At 37.3% G+C, this 15,142-nt stretch overlaps 1 protein-coding gene across 1 annotated transcript in view; it reads left to right on the forward strand.

The window, feature by feature from the left end:
• The window catches only part of LAMA2 (laminin, alpha 2), a 283,511-nt gene that overhangs the window by 221,759 nt on the left and 46,610 nt on the right, over positions 1-15,142 (forward strand). Inside the window, exons 41-44 of the mRNA XM_009999216.1 lie at positions 195-297; positions 9,340-9,456; positions 13,246-13,428; positions 15,111-15,116. Of these exons, the coding sequence (XP_009997518.1) occupies positions 195-297; positions 9,340-9,456; positions 13,246-13,428; positions 15,111-15,116 (409 nt within the window). The remainder of the gene's footprint in view (positions 1-194; positions 298-9,339; positions 9,457-13,245; positions 13,429-15,110; positions 15,117-15,142) is intronic.

Consider the following 15,142-nt stretch of genomic DNA (forward strand, 5'->3'; position numbering starts at 1 on the left):
CTGGCTTCCTTAAGAACAAAGGGAAATTAATTGGAGAAAATGTTTTGTCTCTTGAAGACTAATCTAACAGCAGTGAGATATAATTCAGAGCACACTGACATTCACTTAAAATTTAGATTTACTTAGATCATCTTCATATATCTTTTATGACTTCAGACTTTCCTGTATGTATGACACTGCTTGTTTTTCTGCAGACATCTGGTCCTCAAGGATCATTGAAGGATGGCGCCAAGAGCTCTCTTCAGAAAAGCTTCAGGGTCCTTAATGAAGCCAAGATGTTAGAAAATGATGTCAAAGGTATGTGCAGTATGTGACATTCCGGCCCATTAAATACAAGGAAAGCATTGTGAGGCTGCTATGCTTCCAGTATTAAGCAGCCATGTCAGTAGAAAATCATAGAATTCATTATCTGATTTGAAACTGAACAACGTATCAGTGAAAAATATTCTCCTGATTTGGGTCCAGGCATTATGCAGGGATGCTTGTCCCCTCTGTCCATGTCTTGGACAGGAAGGCTGAGGAAATTGGAGCCCTGGTCTTCTCTTGCTGACTACAGCAAGGGCAAGAGTAAGGGGGAGGAGAGGGGGACGGAAATACTGTTTCTGATGTACTAAATGCTCTAGCAGAAAATGAGTACAAAAAAACAGCCCAGCATTAAATTTTTATTCTTGTCAATACAGAAGCAGTGTTTGCAATGCCAGTCAGAGATATCACATCTCTTCAGGATGCTTATGGCATTGTGCCAGAAAGAGGTAGAATGAAGATGTTTGCCAAACAGAGAGTAATGGGAGGGAATTGCTAAGCATTTTCTTAAAAAAATGAAACTAAAAACATGTCTCTAGGGAAAAACTATATTTTCAAACACACAAAAAATATTTATTTGTTCCTAAAACATAAATACATCTAAATGCAGCTCAAGTTTGTTGATTCCAAACCAAATACTTTGGTTTCCCAGTTAAAGATAAAACATTTCTATTCAATATTTTCCACTGAAGAACAAATAAAAATGTTTTGAACTATGCTGTTTGGTGAGATGTAAAATCTGGTCATTCATGTCAGGCTATGCTTATAACATCCTTAATATTTTCTCATCAATAAGTGAGGGCATTAGTGTCAGAAGGTAGGACAGCAGTCAGTATAGACACACAGAAAGTGTTTTGTGCATACATGAATAATCAGCTGCAGAAATGCAGGATGAGGAGCAATTGTCTGGTAGCATTTCTCTATAATGAGACTAAGGAGATGCATGGAAAAGGCAGATTTCACAGAGGAATGCATGAAGAGGAGCATAGCTTTCCAAAACACATGAAATGATCCTTCCAATCCATTTAGGGTTCCTAGTGGTTCAGCTATATTACTGGCTATGGTCCTGGGCACTGAACTTTGTGAGGGCTGAAGTGGTTTACAGAAGGTCCTGAAGCCGTAATGAAAACTAATAGGAAATCTATGGAAGGAGAGATGAGCATGAAGATTGAAATTATTTAAATTATTTAAAATAGTAGACTGAAAAAGAGACAATTGAGTAGGAACTTAATATGTTTCAGTTGTGTCAAGGTTTCTCTAAAGAAGATGAGACTAACATATCTCAAATGCATTGATACAGATCCCATATTAGGAAGACCTTCCTTGCAATTAAAATACACAAGTACTGGAATTTAGTACTGAGGAGATTAGGGAGATTCTTTGAAAACCGCTGAGACAAACATCAGTGAGGAATGACTCTTGGTCAGAAAGAGAAAAATGATCTTTGGATAAAAATCAGTTCTGAGCCTATGATTCAATGATCTGATCACTGCAACCAAAACCAGTTTCTTTCTTGCATCTTTATCCAGACAGACAGTTTTATAGGTCCTCTAAGAAAATACTTATTGCAGCACTAATGAAGCCTCTGTTTGACAGTACTCAACACTTCTTTCACCACAGCAAACTTAGAAGAAAATTGTAAAAATAATTCATTTTGACTAAACCTGAGGGGAAATAAGCATGATGCAGTTATCCACTTTCAAGTAGGACAACGTTGAGTTTCACACATCTGCCTTCTGGAAAAATATTAAACGTTAATGTTCAATTGTTTTGTTTTTACATATCACAAAGAAAGCAACTTAAAAACAGAGTGTTTGTGCCACTGGTGTAGTGAAGTCTGAGGGAAGGATCAATTAACTGAGTCCTCCATTTTGAAGGTCTTTCATCCAAATACTGAATAATATTTTGATTAGTCTAGGCAGAATAATTTCAAGTTGATAACTTTGTGGTTTATTCCAAATTTATACACTGTAATCCGCTCCCTTTTGTAATTTGAAATTTTGTTGTGTGCGTTTTGGTAGAAGCTTGTGTCCAGTCACAGTAGTTTTGCAAAAAGTCGTTCATACTAGTTTAATCTTACTCAACTGGCTGAAGACATAATACAGCTAACCTGAAATTAACCACAAGGATGGTGTCACAATCTGATCCTGTCTGTGATGTCAATTAATGTCATGATCCGGTATTTGGATACCTGGCAATTTTTTATAAAGGTGATCCCAAATGGTGAAATTAGCACACAAACGAGGTCAGATGTCACACACACAACAAACTTTTATCGCAGTAACACAACAAAAGTCCCTAGAGCGGGTAGGACAGGGAGGAAAACAGAAACAGAAAAGAGAGGAGAAAGCAAAGAGATGGAGGACAGCAAGAGAGAGCATAGTTACCACCCACGGTTCAGCGATGTCTTCAGTGGGGAAGTGGTTCCTGGTGGGGAAGTGCTTCCAATGCACCCATAGAGTCCCAGATTTTTATACAGTTCTTGCCCACTGCACCCCCACTTTTCTCCCTGCATAAGGGAGAAAATCCTTCTATCTTCTCCTTGATAGCAGGGGCAGGTATGATGCCAGGGGCTATGTAGTCTTTGTTTGGCTAATTGATGAGATCAGCCATTACAAAAGAGGAGGTTGAGTCAACTGGCACCACAGGATTAGTTTGTTGAAGTGAAGTTTTGGTCCTAGGAAGTGGCTTGAGACTGGCACTCCTTGTCTTGTCCTGCTAAGTTGGTGGTTTTCATATCAAGGCCTGGTTACCACTGGATATTCTGCTCCCATCACCAGCTGAACTCCCCAGTTCTCAGGTACTCCTCACAGGAGGGAAAGCAAAACGGTTGGGTGGGTTGCTGAGACATCTCTTTAGTCCATCAGCAAATGTTGTTTAATCCACAAGACAGACAACAGATATCCTGAGTGCCAAAGTCCATCACTTATCTCTTGGAATGTTCAAGATAAGCACTATACATTCTGAATGCCACAGATGGAAAAAGCTTAGCAAAACCTATGTGAGAAAACAGATTTAGGACTTGAAAGAAATAAAGGTGAGGAGAGGAAAACAGCTGTGATACAATATTTTTTGCTCGTCGTGGGATCTGAAAATCAAACTGGGTTGTTTTTTTTTGTTTGTTTCTTGATTAGAACTAGAAAAATCACACACAGTAAATATTTGAGGTTGTGATTTAAACTGCTCATTGCAGAGATGATGCCTGAAGCCTCCCTGGCATGCTAGAATAGTTAAAATATTTTTTATTAGAAACAAGACAGATTTTTATAATACAGCCCAGTCTTTCAGGTTTTAGCACACACATTTTTTGTTGGTCCACTGGGAGAAGCAGTATGAAAAGCATACAGCATGAGGGATGAGAGCCATACAACCTGGAGTCCTCTTTTGGATATTACTGCACTTTGATTTAGTTTTGGCAGCTCTAGGATTTCAAACTGCAAAACTAGTTAACAAGTAAATGAAATGCTTAATAAGGTCATAAAGCAGAATGTTTCAAAAGGTCATTAGTTACATTTTACTGTCACGCACTGTTTGAAAGTTAAAAACATTGTGATTTTCTTGAAGCAGTCCTGAGGAAAAAAAAAATATATATATGTCTGCAGTTCCTAGTAAATCTTAGATGTATGTTTAGGGTGTTCTTTACTGGCAGATTCAGTACAGATTTAGGGCTGGAGGGGCATGTTTCAGCAAATATGTTACAGAAATTCACACAACTACCAGGGGAGCCGAGTGTAGCATGGCTGAAGTAGAAGGAATAGGTTGTTAGTGCCTCTTTCAGGAAAGCAAACTGCTGCAGTTTGCCAGGACTAGTGTCTAGGAAACACTAACACAGGAGCTGCCTCTTCCTTCTGCAGGGTTTCTCTGAGCAGAGTAGACACCACTGAGTGGAGTCAAGGGGTTTGTGTGCTCCCCAGGCAGTTATAACAGAGTAATTCTGTGTTCCATAGAACAGTGTTCTGTTTTCAAGGACAAAATAAAATAGCATCTGTACTTGGATATATGTCAATTCCATGTGCCCACAAGACTGTCCAATTTAACCCCGAGGAAAAAATGTATTACAGCTCCAGCAAGACATTACTTTAGAAATTTTTGAAAAAGAGTATATTGTTCTCCTGTTTTGCACCTGTGAGGATTTAAGTTTATAACAGTTTCATAATTCAGAAGTGAGGGTCTAAGAAGTCTAAAGATTCATGAAGCAATCTTAATACAAGCAGGGAGCAGTGCTTAAAATGCACGTATTAGATCTTGGTCTATGTTCTTGCCCCATACTGAAAGGTAATGAGATGGAGCATTTTGAATGCTCTCTGATATGTCTGAGATTTAAAGTGCTTCATACAGACAAACATTCTGAACTTTTTACAGTAGGCTATTTTGCATCTGATAAAACATGGCCATGCTCCACAGCATGACCCAAAACGATCAGTTAATATTATGCCCAGAATGTGGTTGCATAAGAACAAAATGCAATGACAGATTTATTTTTTCCACATCCTTCATTTGCTCCAAAGGGGTGATTTTATTATTATTATGAGCATAATCCCTTCTGGATGTCTTGGTGCTTCCAGGATAGGAAATGAGAGTATAAAATAACAGAACACTATTTTTTACAATTCTTACAAAGCCACCCTGTTCAGAGTCTTAACTGGAAGGGCAGGATGGATGATGTACACCCTGTAAAGATCTGTTAGATAGAAGTAATCATTAGTTTAAAATTTCTGTCTGTATTACAGGTAGTACATTAATTAAGGTAATGAAGACCCATAAGCCACTCAACTAATTTAGAAGCCAGAAATTCAGACTGGGCTGTGATGGAGGTGGAAGTGGTTCCTTGCTACTTTATGACATTCCCCTGATTTGTGGCCAATTACTCTAGTTATAAAACGGCTGTTGATCACTGAAATGTTTTATATTACCACCAAAAACTGCTGAAACAGGCCTTACAAAGCAAAGCTTCTGACAGAAGCTATTAAAATAGAGATTTAGTTATTTCTCTCTCTGTGAGGCTAAGAGTTAGAAAGAATAGCACCGATGGGAGAAGCAAAATCTGTATGTAGTTGCTCTGGCTAAGAAGGAGTTTTGAAATTTTGACTACAAATGAGTGAGTGCTGCTTCCTGCCAGCTTCATTCTCTCTGTGCCTTGAGGGATTTTCAGTTTGCCAGGAGCGATTTTTCTTCTTTATAATTTTGCATTTACTGTTTTAAAAATACACTTGCCCCATTGCAGATTTGAGACTATATACAGACTTTGTCAAAACTGATCAATGAAAAGGAAAAATAAGATGTATAAACTCCTCTTCAGCTGGAGATTGCTGTCAGGTGGCTACTGAAATTTAGCTCATGTCATTTATTTTGCTTAAGAATTGACAACTTGAGGGGGACCTGTCTTGTCTGACAACACATGAATATTTTTAGCTAATACATTTTCCAGCTGATAGGCACAGCTAAATCCCTTGTTTGTGCATTCTCCTCTGCTTTATATTTCTGCTGACCTGGCATATTGCATTCTGTACATTATTGCATTAGTTTGATGACCAACATAATATTCATACAGAAACTGCAGCCAGTGCTGAAAGTAGTAATTTTAAAGGTAACCATCATTAGCTGCACTTCTCTGGTATATCTCTTTCTCCTGTTTGTTCAAAATGCCAGGGGAAAAGCAATTAGCTTGTGACCCATCTTCCTCTTTATAGGATGGGACTGTGGAGAGCAAGAAAGCTAGTTGGAAGAAACAAAACAAAGATAACAGAAGGGGATGTGTGTAACTGCCAGTTCATTTGTCAGCATCCAGTCAATAAAGACAGCTGCAGACATCAGTCCTTGATCAATTTCCACTCTTACTCTGTTTTTTGGGGATATGGGTTGGGTAGCATAGCCCTATATCTTCTTTGACAGTTTTATATGGAAAACTGTATTTGGTCATACTATGGAAAGACAGATATTCCCACTAGCATTGTAATGATGGGACATCATCAGTAATGAACTAGTGCCACCTATGTATGTGATCTGCAGACACCTATAAATACTTGTCTCTATTACATATAGAACACTGCCTATAAATGGTAATTAACTAAGTTCTGAAGTGAGTTCCTAATTAAACATATGAGTGTGGACATTTATTTTATTTTCCTTTCATTTTAGTTTATTCACTCAGAGGAAAAATAGGATGATGTTTTATTCTGTAGTTTTTGTGTTTAAACCTGGAAATACAAACAAAAATTTAAAGTCTTTGTTCATGTTAACCAAGCCAGGAAACCTAAAGGTCCATACCTGCAAAGTCCTTCAGGATCCTGCTTAGTCTTTAGGCTTTAGTTTCAGCGAGGCATGAATATTTTTGTTGATTTGAACAATAAACAGTGCATTGATTGGCATCCCGTGCCATTTCTATGCAGAGCTAATCAAGTGGAAACAGACTTGGGAGAAATTTCTCAGGATACTCCTCAGCCTGCACTTCATTGTAAATTGACAGTGCCTGACATCTTTCAGCACAGACCCACTAACATCTTCCAAGTCAGATAATCTCTAGTTTGGAAAGACTTAGATTGTAGCTGCCTGTATTTTGGCTAACCTCTATGATTATTAGTATTTGATATATGACACATTATTATTTGATGGTAATAATAATAATATATTGTATATAATTAGTTATGATATAGTATTATATTATTTATTATTATTGTTGTTATACATCTATATTAACTGGAGGATCTCAGGCCTTCAAGTCATAGCTCCAACATTTTTCATAAATGCTAGCAATTAAAGGATAGGGAAAACCTGAAGTGAAGTCAGTTCAGTCTGTCATTCATACACAAAATTAGCTCAGTGTTTAGTGAAGAGGCCATCTGGATTACAGGATGGGAAGATACTTCAAAATATAACTTCATTTTAATATTACTGTGCAAAATGAATTATTTCCTTAATAAGCTGTCATGGGCCTTAGTATCTCCTCATACCTCTGTGTAAGAGCCTCCCTCTGGGCACTTGTCTGTGGCTTTATTATTAGAATATTTTTTAAAACACAGCTAAAATTATTTTGATGAATTAAAAGTATTAAGCAGGTAGAGACTCAGTATTCAATTTCAGGAGTTCTAGGGAAACTTCTTTTATTAAAATCTATAAAAATCAATTTGCTGCTATGGTTACAAAGCTGAAAACAGAAGTCTGGAAACATGATTCTTCAGAAATATAACCAGAAGATAATTAGGATAATGTTGAATCTGGCAGAATAAAGAGAAGGAGAAGAGATAATTTAAGGCTATGCAACCAAGTTTATGTACCACCACCAGAAGTGAATCAATCTCAGAAGTATTAACACACGTTAAAAACACTAACAATCCAAAAGTACCAGAGACACCAAAGAAATTTCATGCAGACCATAATTTCAGAATTAGATGGAGGAAACTGAAACAATTTTGTTGGTATTACTGCTTAACAAGAAATTAACTCAGATGAAGTGTCAGAGCATTTAAGACCAGAATCTTGTGATTTCATCCTAGTTTAAAACCATCACATTACCAGTAGTCTCATTTATCACTGATGACAAAACCTGTCACTTAAAACTAAAGATGTTTTTGAGGAGAAGGGTGAGCTTATAATTTATATGATTCTTCCCAGCTTTACTCTAGTGTTAACTGTGCCTCTTACAGTTCATATGAATGTCCTGTCCTCTGTGGGACATTTGCACTCCCACAGTCCTCTGTGTTGCGCTAATTTAAATACAGCAACCAGATTTCTTCCTGAATAGCATTTTGAAAGTTCTGACAATAAAACTATGAGTCTCATATAAATTCCATCTGCTATTTCAGTCTTGCTATAGTCTTTGAAAATTTGCTTAATGATTTCTTGTAGGATATATACATTTTGTTTGCTTTTTCTCATTACAAATTTCTTCTTACAAATCTAGTTTTAAGAAGCCTAACATTTTTTATTTTGTGGTACGTGAACCACAATCTTTTATTTTAATCCATTTTTCTGTTTATTCTCTTACAAAAGTGTTCCAGCCCTCATGTTGTTGGGGATGCTGGTGTACCAATGATACATTTAAATACTGTCCTTAAAAATATATATATATATATATGTATATGCTTTTTGTTTTTTTACAAGTATGTGACTATATTTCACTGAAAAAAACCCCTAATCTCTAATGTGTTTTCCTATCCAAGTATCTACTTGGATAAGTATCAAAAAACTAGGTGTTTGTTTTCAATACACTGTCACATATCTGAAGGTTGCAGTCATACTTTGTATCCTGAATTCTGTTTCTATGAATTATTATTCTCCTTTTTGTTATCAAGCACAGTGATGTTGTATTAGTTTCCCAATAGGGCCTGCCTTTAAGGTAAGAATTTACCAGCTGTCTCTTCCAAAGACTTGCATATTACTATGAAGAAATTATGAAAAATGCCCCTAAGGTAGTAGTTTAAGCATTAACTGGCATTTTCTGTGCCAAACTTTACTTTCTAAATTTTGAAACAATATCTGCTTAAATAGCCATAAAGTTTAGCTGGATTCTCACTTTGGAGAGTTTGAAATGTTATTGCTATGCTGGATACTGTCCAAAAAAAACCTCCATAATTTTTATTCAAAGCAACTGCTGAAGGATAGGAACTTACCTGTAAGCATAACATCAGGTTCATGTGCAATGCAGTGAATGTGACACATTTGCCTTTGCTTTGTACTAGTTTGTTGGTTCAAACAAATTCTTAGCTTTGAATTTTATGTACTAGGCAAGCTTTCCCCAAAAAAAACTTAGTGTGTTTTTTTCATAATAGCCTGCTGCTAGTGTAGTCTCCTCATATTAATGATCAGTGCTAAGCCAATCACATATGTTTTCCTCAGATGATATATCAACACTGATTATCTTTGTGAAAATCCAAGAAAACTGGGCTCAGTCAACCATACAACCTGCTATAGTGGACTTCCGTATTTTACACAATATAATATCTTTATGATAAATTGCTTGTTCATTATTATGCATTTTAAATTGTGTGCAAAGAAAGGATAGTGCTAAAACTTCTGTACTATGTGCACTTTCTGTAGAAAAGGGGGATAATCTGGACAGCATGCAGAACAGGCTGAAAGATGCTGATGATAAGAATTCCATTCTCCTGAGAGCTCTGAACGAAACCTTTGGAAAGCTGTCAGCCATTCCTAACGGTAAGCTGGAAAAGTGCTGCAACCCTTGACTCATCCCTGCTCTTTTGTTTCATTTCCTACCACTTAGCATCTGTCTGAATAATCTTTGCCTGTGTCCATGCTGTGTCCACTTTGACCACTGGCCACTGTAATAAGAAAAAGATGCGCATGTGAGAGAGAACTGCACTGAAAACAGACACCTGGTATCAGTTTGTGTTTTGGCATGGTAAAAGCTACTGTGCTTCTGCAATTTGTAGAAGGTTTCAGAAAGAAAATAATTATGATATCATTAATTATGATCCAATATGAGACAAATAGTCTTTTCTTTACATGTGAAAAGTCTTTTTATGAAACTGCTGTTTAATGAATCATTATCATTTAAGTAGTGTGATTTAACCCAAGAAAAATACTTACTGACTTTACAGAAGAGGCAGGATGAAATTTGCTGGGTTTTGTCTTACCTTTCCACCACATTCTCATTGATTTGGGGGTTGTTCAGTCTGGAGAAGAGAAGACTCCAGGGATTCCTCACAGTGGTCTTCCATTATCTGAAGGAAAGCTGGAGAGGGGCTTTTTACAAGGGCTTGTAGCAACAGGACAAGGGGTAATGGATTAAAACTTGAAGAGAGGAGATTTAGATTAGACATTAGGAGGAAATTCTTCACTATGAGGGTGGTGAGACACTGAAACAGGTTGCCCATGGAAGTTGTGGGTGCCCCATCCCGAAGTGTTCAAGGCCAGGTTGGATGGGGCTCTCAGCAACTTGGTCTACTGGCAGGTGTCCCTGCCCATGCAGGAGGATTGGATCTAAATGAACTTTAAGGTCCCTTCCGACACAATCCATTCTATGATTTATACTGCAATATAATTTCTAGTCACTGTTTGGTGTTGTGTATGTTTTCTAGACTGTAATTTGTTCAGTACTAGAACAGCATTTCCTCAGTGAACTCTCAAGTGCTATGCACGTTCTAAATCTGTATAGCCAAAAAAGAGTTTTGAATCATCATTGATACTCTTTAAAATCCTAGAGTCCTGGGGTGTTAGCTACTTCGTGTTGTGATAGTAAGACACAGCTACAGCATAGTGTCACTGTAAACAGAGTCATGGAATGGTTTGGGTTGGAAGGGACCTTAAAGACCATCTAGTTCCACCCCCTCTGCCATGGGCAGGGACACCTCCCAGCTGACCAGGCAACGAACAGTAATAAACTGAATGTTTGTTTAGGAAAATAAAGTAGTTTTTATTAATGTAATTTTCTGCTTTTCTCTCCAAGGAGCACTTCATAAACTGAAGATAAGCCTTAAGGAAAGTCTCTAAAGAAAATCCATGTTTGGTTTGATTTGTGATGATCTGGAAGTTTCAGGCTGCAAGTAAAAACTCAGCATGAAAAACAATATTCTATCGATCTTTTACATTTTTGCAGCTTTAAATTTCAGTTAACTGAAAAGTTCTGTTTTAGATTTAGTGATCCTTGAAATCTGGCATTCAAAAAAATTTGTTTAAATATGTCATGCTCGTCTTATGCCTCTTACTGGGTTTTGACCACAGATGTCGACACGACTGTTTCTCTTCTTGTGCACAGATAGATGTCCAAGTCAAACAAAATGGACCTCTAAGGCCATCTGACCTTACAACACAGAATACTAAATATGCAACAAGTAAAAGAAATATGAAATATGCAACCATCAGCAAAGCAATAAACTCTTGTCAGATTAGAGTTACAGGGTGCCTGCTCTTGAGACAAGGGCACTCCTATAAAGAAATGGATGTGTATTAAGAATGAAATTCAGAGGAAATAAATAGCATGGATAAGAAAATGTAGTAAATTAGTTGGGAAATAACCAATAAGGAAATTACCTTGTCACATATTTTATTCTTCAAGGATTCAAGAAATCAGGAAGCAGCTGAAGTTAATAATTCTTGTGTCCATGCTTTAAGAATAGCCAAATAAAAGCAGAAGGATTCAAAATGGGACAGATGGGTCAATCACCACAGGACAAGGACTCCTGTTCAGGGATAAGCTTAATTTAAAGTGTAGCTGAAAATAAATGTAACTGGTGTGAACAACAGAGAGAAGTAACTCCAGCTTTCACTCTACAAGAAAAGGTTAATGACATCTAAAAATGGCCTCAAATGACATACCTAGACATTATGAAAAAAAAAGAAGGAAAAAAAGGCAATCAGAACTCTCTGCTCTCACACTTCTCAGGACTGATGATAATAATGGTTTATTAAAGGTTCAGTTGTATTTTCAAGGTGCTATTGTGTTTTGGGGGCTTTTCAGAGCCAAAACTTCAGAAATAAGGGGGGAGTTGTTTGGAGTACAGGTATGATATATCCTTACAAAAGAAAGTAAAAAGAGTCATGTAACTCTCCGGCATCCAGGACAAACCCATCAATTCTCTCTGGCCTTTGGAAGCATCATGTGCTCCCCAGGCCACAGGCTTGATTACATCAGATGTTGTATTGAGAAAGAAATACTTACCTGGGAGACCATTTAGAAACCTATACTGTTGATCCCTTTAAATGGAGAAAATGTCTGTGTTTCCCACATCTTCATATACTCGTAGAATCAGGAATGTGCAATCTGCTTCAAGCAAATGTTGGTATAAACTAACACTTATCAGCCATCTCTCAGTCAGAAATAGAAAGAAAAGGCAACCTCCAGTGTTTTCTCCACTGCTTCAGTCCATTAACTTCATGGACTACCACAGTAAGCCCCAGTCAGTATCACAAGTGGCACTGTCTCTACATGGTTGTTTCAGAGGTGTCCAAACTTCTTAGTTGCACTCCAAAATTCTCATATGACTGACAGACATGAAGATACCTTGGAGAACATAAGGGGAGAACAACTCTAATCACAGTTTCACAGGAAGCAGGTGACAGATCAGGTTCCAGCAGGTCCCATGACTCCACTGTGGTGATGTGATAGGGTGGGAGTTCACACTGGTCCCATTGCAAGCTGGAGTGTCCGCTGCAACATTTTCTGCAGGCTCACTTCCTCGCATCTATGGGAATTCAGAAAATTTGGCAGCCCTCTAGCCCAGCACAGTCTCTGCTGCTGGCTCATCATGTTATGTATTCCCAATGAGGCAACAGCACCTGAGCTGCTCAACAGCTGCATGATGAATTTTAAAGCAATCCAATTTACTAAGACAGGATTTGAATAAAAACCTACTTGAATAACTTGCTGTCTGTTTTATCATCTACCAACACCAGAACCAAAAACATTCCAGACTTGAATGCTTTCATCTCAAGGACAGAGCATTTATTTTCATTTTGCAGGCAAGGAGTTGGGGCAGCCTTAGACTAAATGTTTTGCTCAAGGTCACCAAGGATGTCTGCGGATATATTTTTATTAATTCAGTCAATGAACCCTTGGTCTCCTGATTCACAAGATTATTTGTCAGTTGCAACTGAAATACATGGAGTTAGATTTCTTTACTCTGTGCATCAGAAAATTGCAAGTCCTGTTTATTTTAAGTATCAAATATTTAATCTGACATTTGATCAGAGGTTAAGTAGGAAGTCAACAGCAATAACAAAATTGCAGAAAAATTTACCTCCTAAAAGTGTTTTGTCCTTTTCATAAAAAATGGAGCTGGACCATTTTGTCTTCTTCAGGTGTATTTGTTGTCTCAAAAAAGATACAAAGGGCCAGATTCTGAAATTCACACTTAAAATTAGTAATGTCTAAGTAGTAAACATTACTAGTAGGAGCTCTCAAAGAACTACACAAAAAAACTTAAGATGTGCAGAGGCAACTTCTATACTCTAGGCAATTATTTCATTATCCTTTTCTACCTACAGATACAGCTATAAAGGTACAGGCAGCCAAAGACAAAGCAAGACAGGCCAATGATACTGCAAATGATGTCCTGGGCCAGATTAAAGACCTCAACCAGAATCTCCTGGGCTTGAGAAACAACTACAGTAAACTTGCAGGAGATGTGGCAAAAACAAACGCTGTTGTGAAGGATCCTGTCCAGAACAGTAAGATCTTTTTTGGGTTTTTGGTGTTGGGTTTTTTCTGTTTGTGGCTTTAAATTCACATCTCAAAATGAAACAGACATTCCAGATATTCACTCACATAATGTGACTACAGTATGCTGGGATAAAATACTTCTAAAAGTATTTAGGAGGTGAGTAATCAAAGATGACTGGATTTCACCCTTTGATTCAAGCAAAATTCCCCACACTAACCCTATCTTCAGTTAGTCAGATTCTCTATTGCTTCTACTTTCTGGGCTTTTTATATATAAAGAATTTAAATCTTAAGGCCTGCTGCTAACAGTTGGGGGAAAAAAAAGCTAATGTCAGCAGAATGAATGTGCAGTGGATAGATTTGTTCCTCAGACTGCTTTTAAAAGTATTTAGTAGATGAATAATCAAAGATTGTGACTGGCATTTCACCCCTTGATTCAAGCAAAATTCCCCACACTAACCACCCTATCTTCAATCAGTCAAATAATCAGTTCTGGGAGAAATGCATGACTTCTTTCATATACATTACTATTTTTGATAGAACACTGAAGACTCCTAAGAGGAAAAAGGAGATTCTGGGAGTGGGTTTTTTTGCTTGCTTTTTATTATTATTTCAGACAGTGAATTCTGTTATAAAGTGTGGCAAGTGCTTTAGCATTTTCACTTTGGTTCTGATGGATAAAATTGAATTCCAAATTACAACACATTTTATGGCGCTGACCACCAAACCAGAGTGTCTTCACAAAATTACTGGAGGACTAATTTGTCACCTTACCTGGGGTCCCCAGATTGTCATCAGCTAGATGAAGCTGGGCACATAAAAACATCCAGTTTTGTAGTTTGTCATTCTAATTTTATGGACAAATCTTCCCCTCAAATTGTAGCTATACCAGTGAAAGAAGTTAAACCTCAAAAGGCTGTTTGTCACTGCCTGCTTATTGCAAATTCCTGATCCCTCAGCAACTGAGTATATGTGTGAGCTCCAGGTGCAGCCCCCATCAGGGAGACGTATCCATTCTGGTTTAGACAAATTGAAAAGTAGTTATTGATTGAAATAGTGTGATTAGATTACAGCGGGTTATGGAACAAGCAGATCTGTGAGGTAATGAATGACCTCTGGCAGAGTAGTGATGAATGCCTGAGAAGTGGCCTAAAAGCATTAATTTCTTGGCACTGCTGGATCTAGACTAGGCCATCTGTACCAGTCCAAATATTCTAAGGCTATATGTACTTAACATTTTAGTTGAGGTTATGAGCAATAATTTAGAAGTTAGTATCTTCATTGTCCACAGTCACCATTATTTGGTTCATAATTAAGAGTGGTCTTCACACTTGCAAACTCTTTCATGTCAGATAGAGCTTAACCAAAAGATGTTCTTTGAAACTGCATTTTTACCACTCTCCAGCTGCTAATGGATAGTTAGATTACAGAATGCAGAGTAAAACATTCTAAATGTATATAGTGAGTATGTTAACACTCACAAGTACATGTTAAAGTATGGTCTTGTATGTAAAAATTCAGACTCTGAATTCTCATTATACAGATATGCAATGTATAAAAGGTAATAAGTTTTTTCTGAACAAATCCTGTCCCTTAATTTACTTTACACGTGTGTTTAGATCTTTAAAATATTTTTCTTATGTCATCTTCTGTTTTTTCTCTTTTCTTTGTCTCTGTATCTTGCCTACAGAAATCAGTACGTATGTTTTCCTTCTTCCTGCT

Source organism: Chaetura pelagica, unplaced genomic scaffold, assembly GCF_000747805.2.
Source record: "Chaetura pelagica isolate M959 unplaced genomic scaffold, ChaPel_1.0 scaffold90, whole genome shotgun sequence".
Lineage (NCBI taxonomy): Eukaryota > Metazoa > Chordata > Aves > Apodiformes > Apodidae > Chaetura > Chaetura pelagica.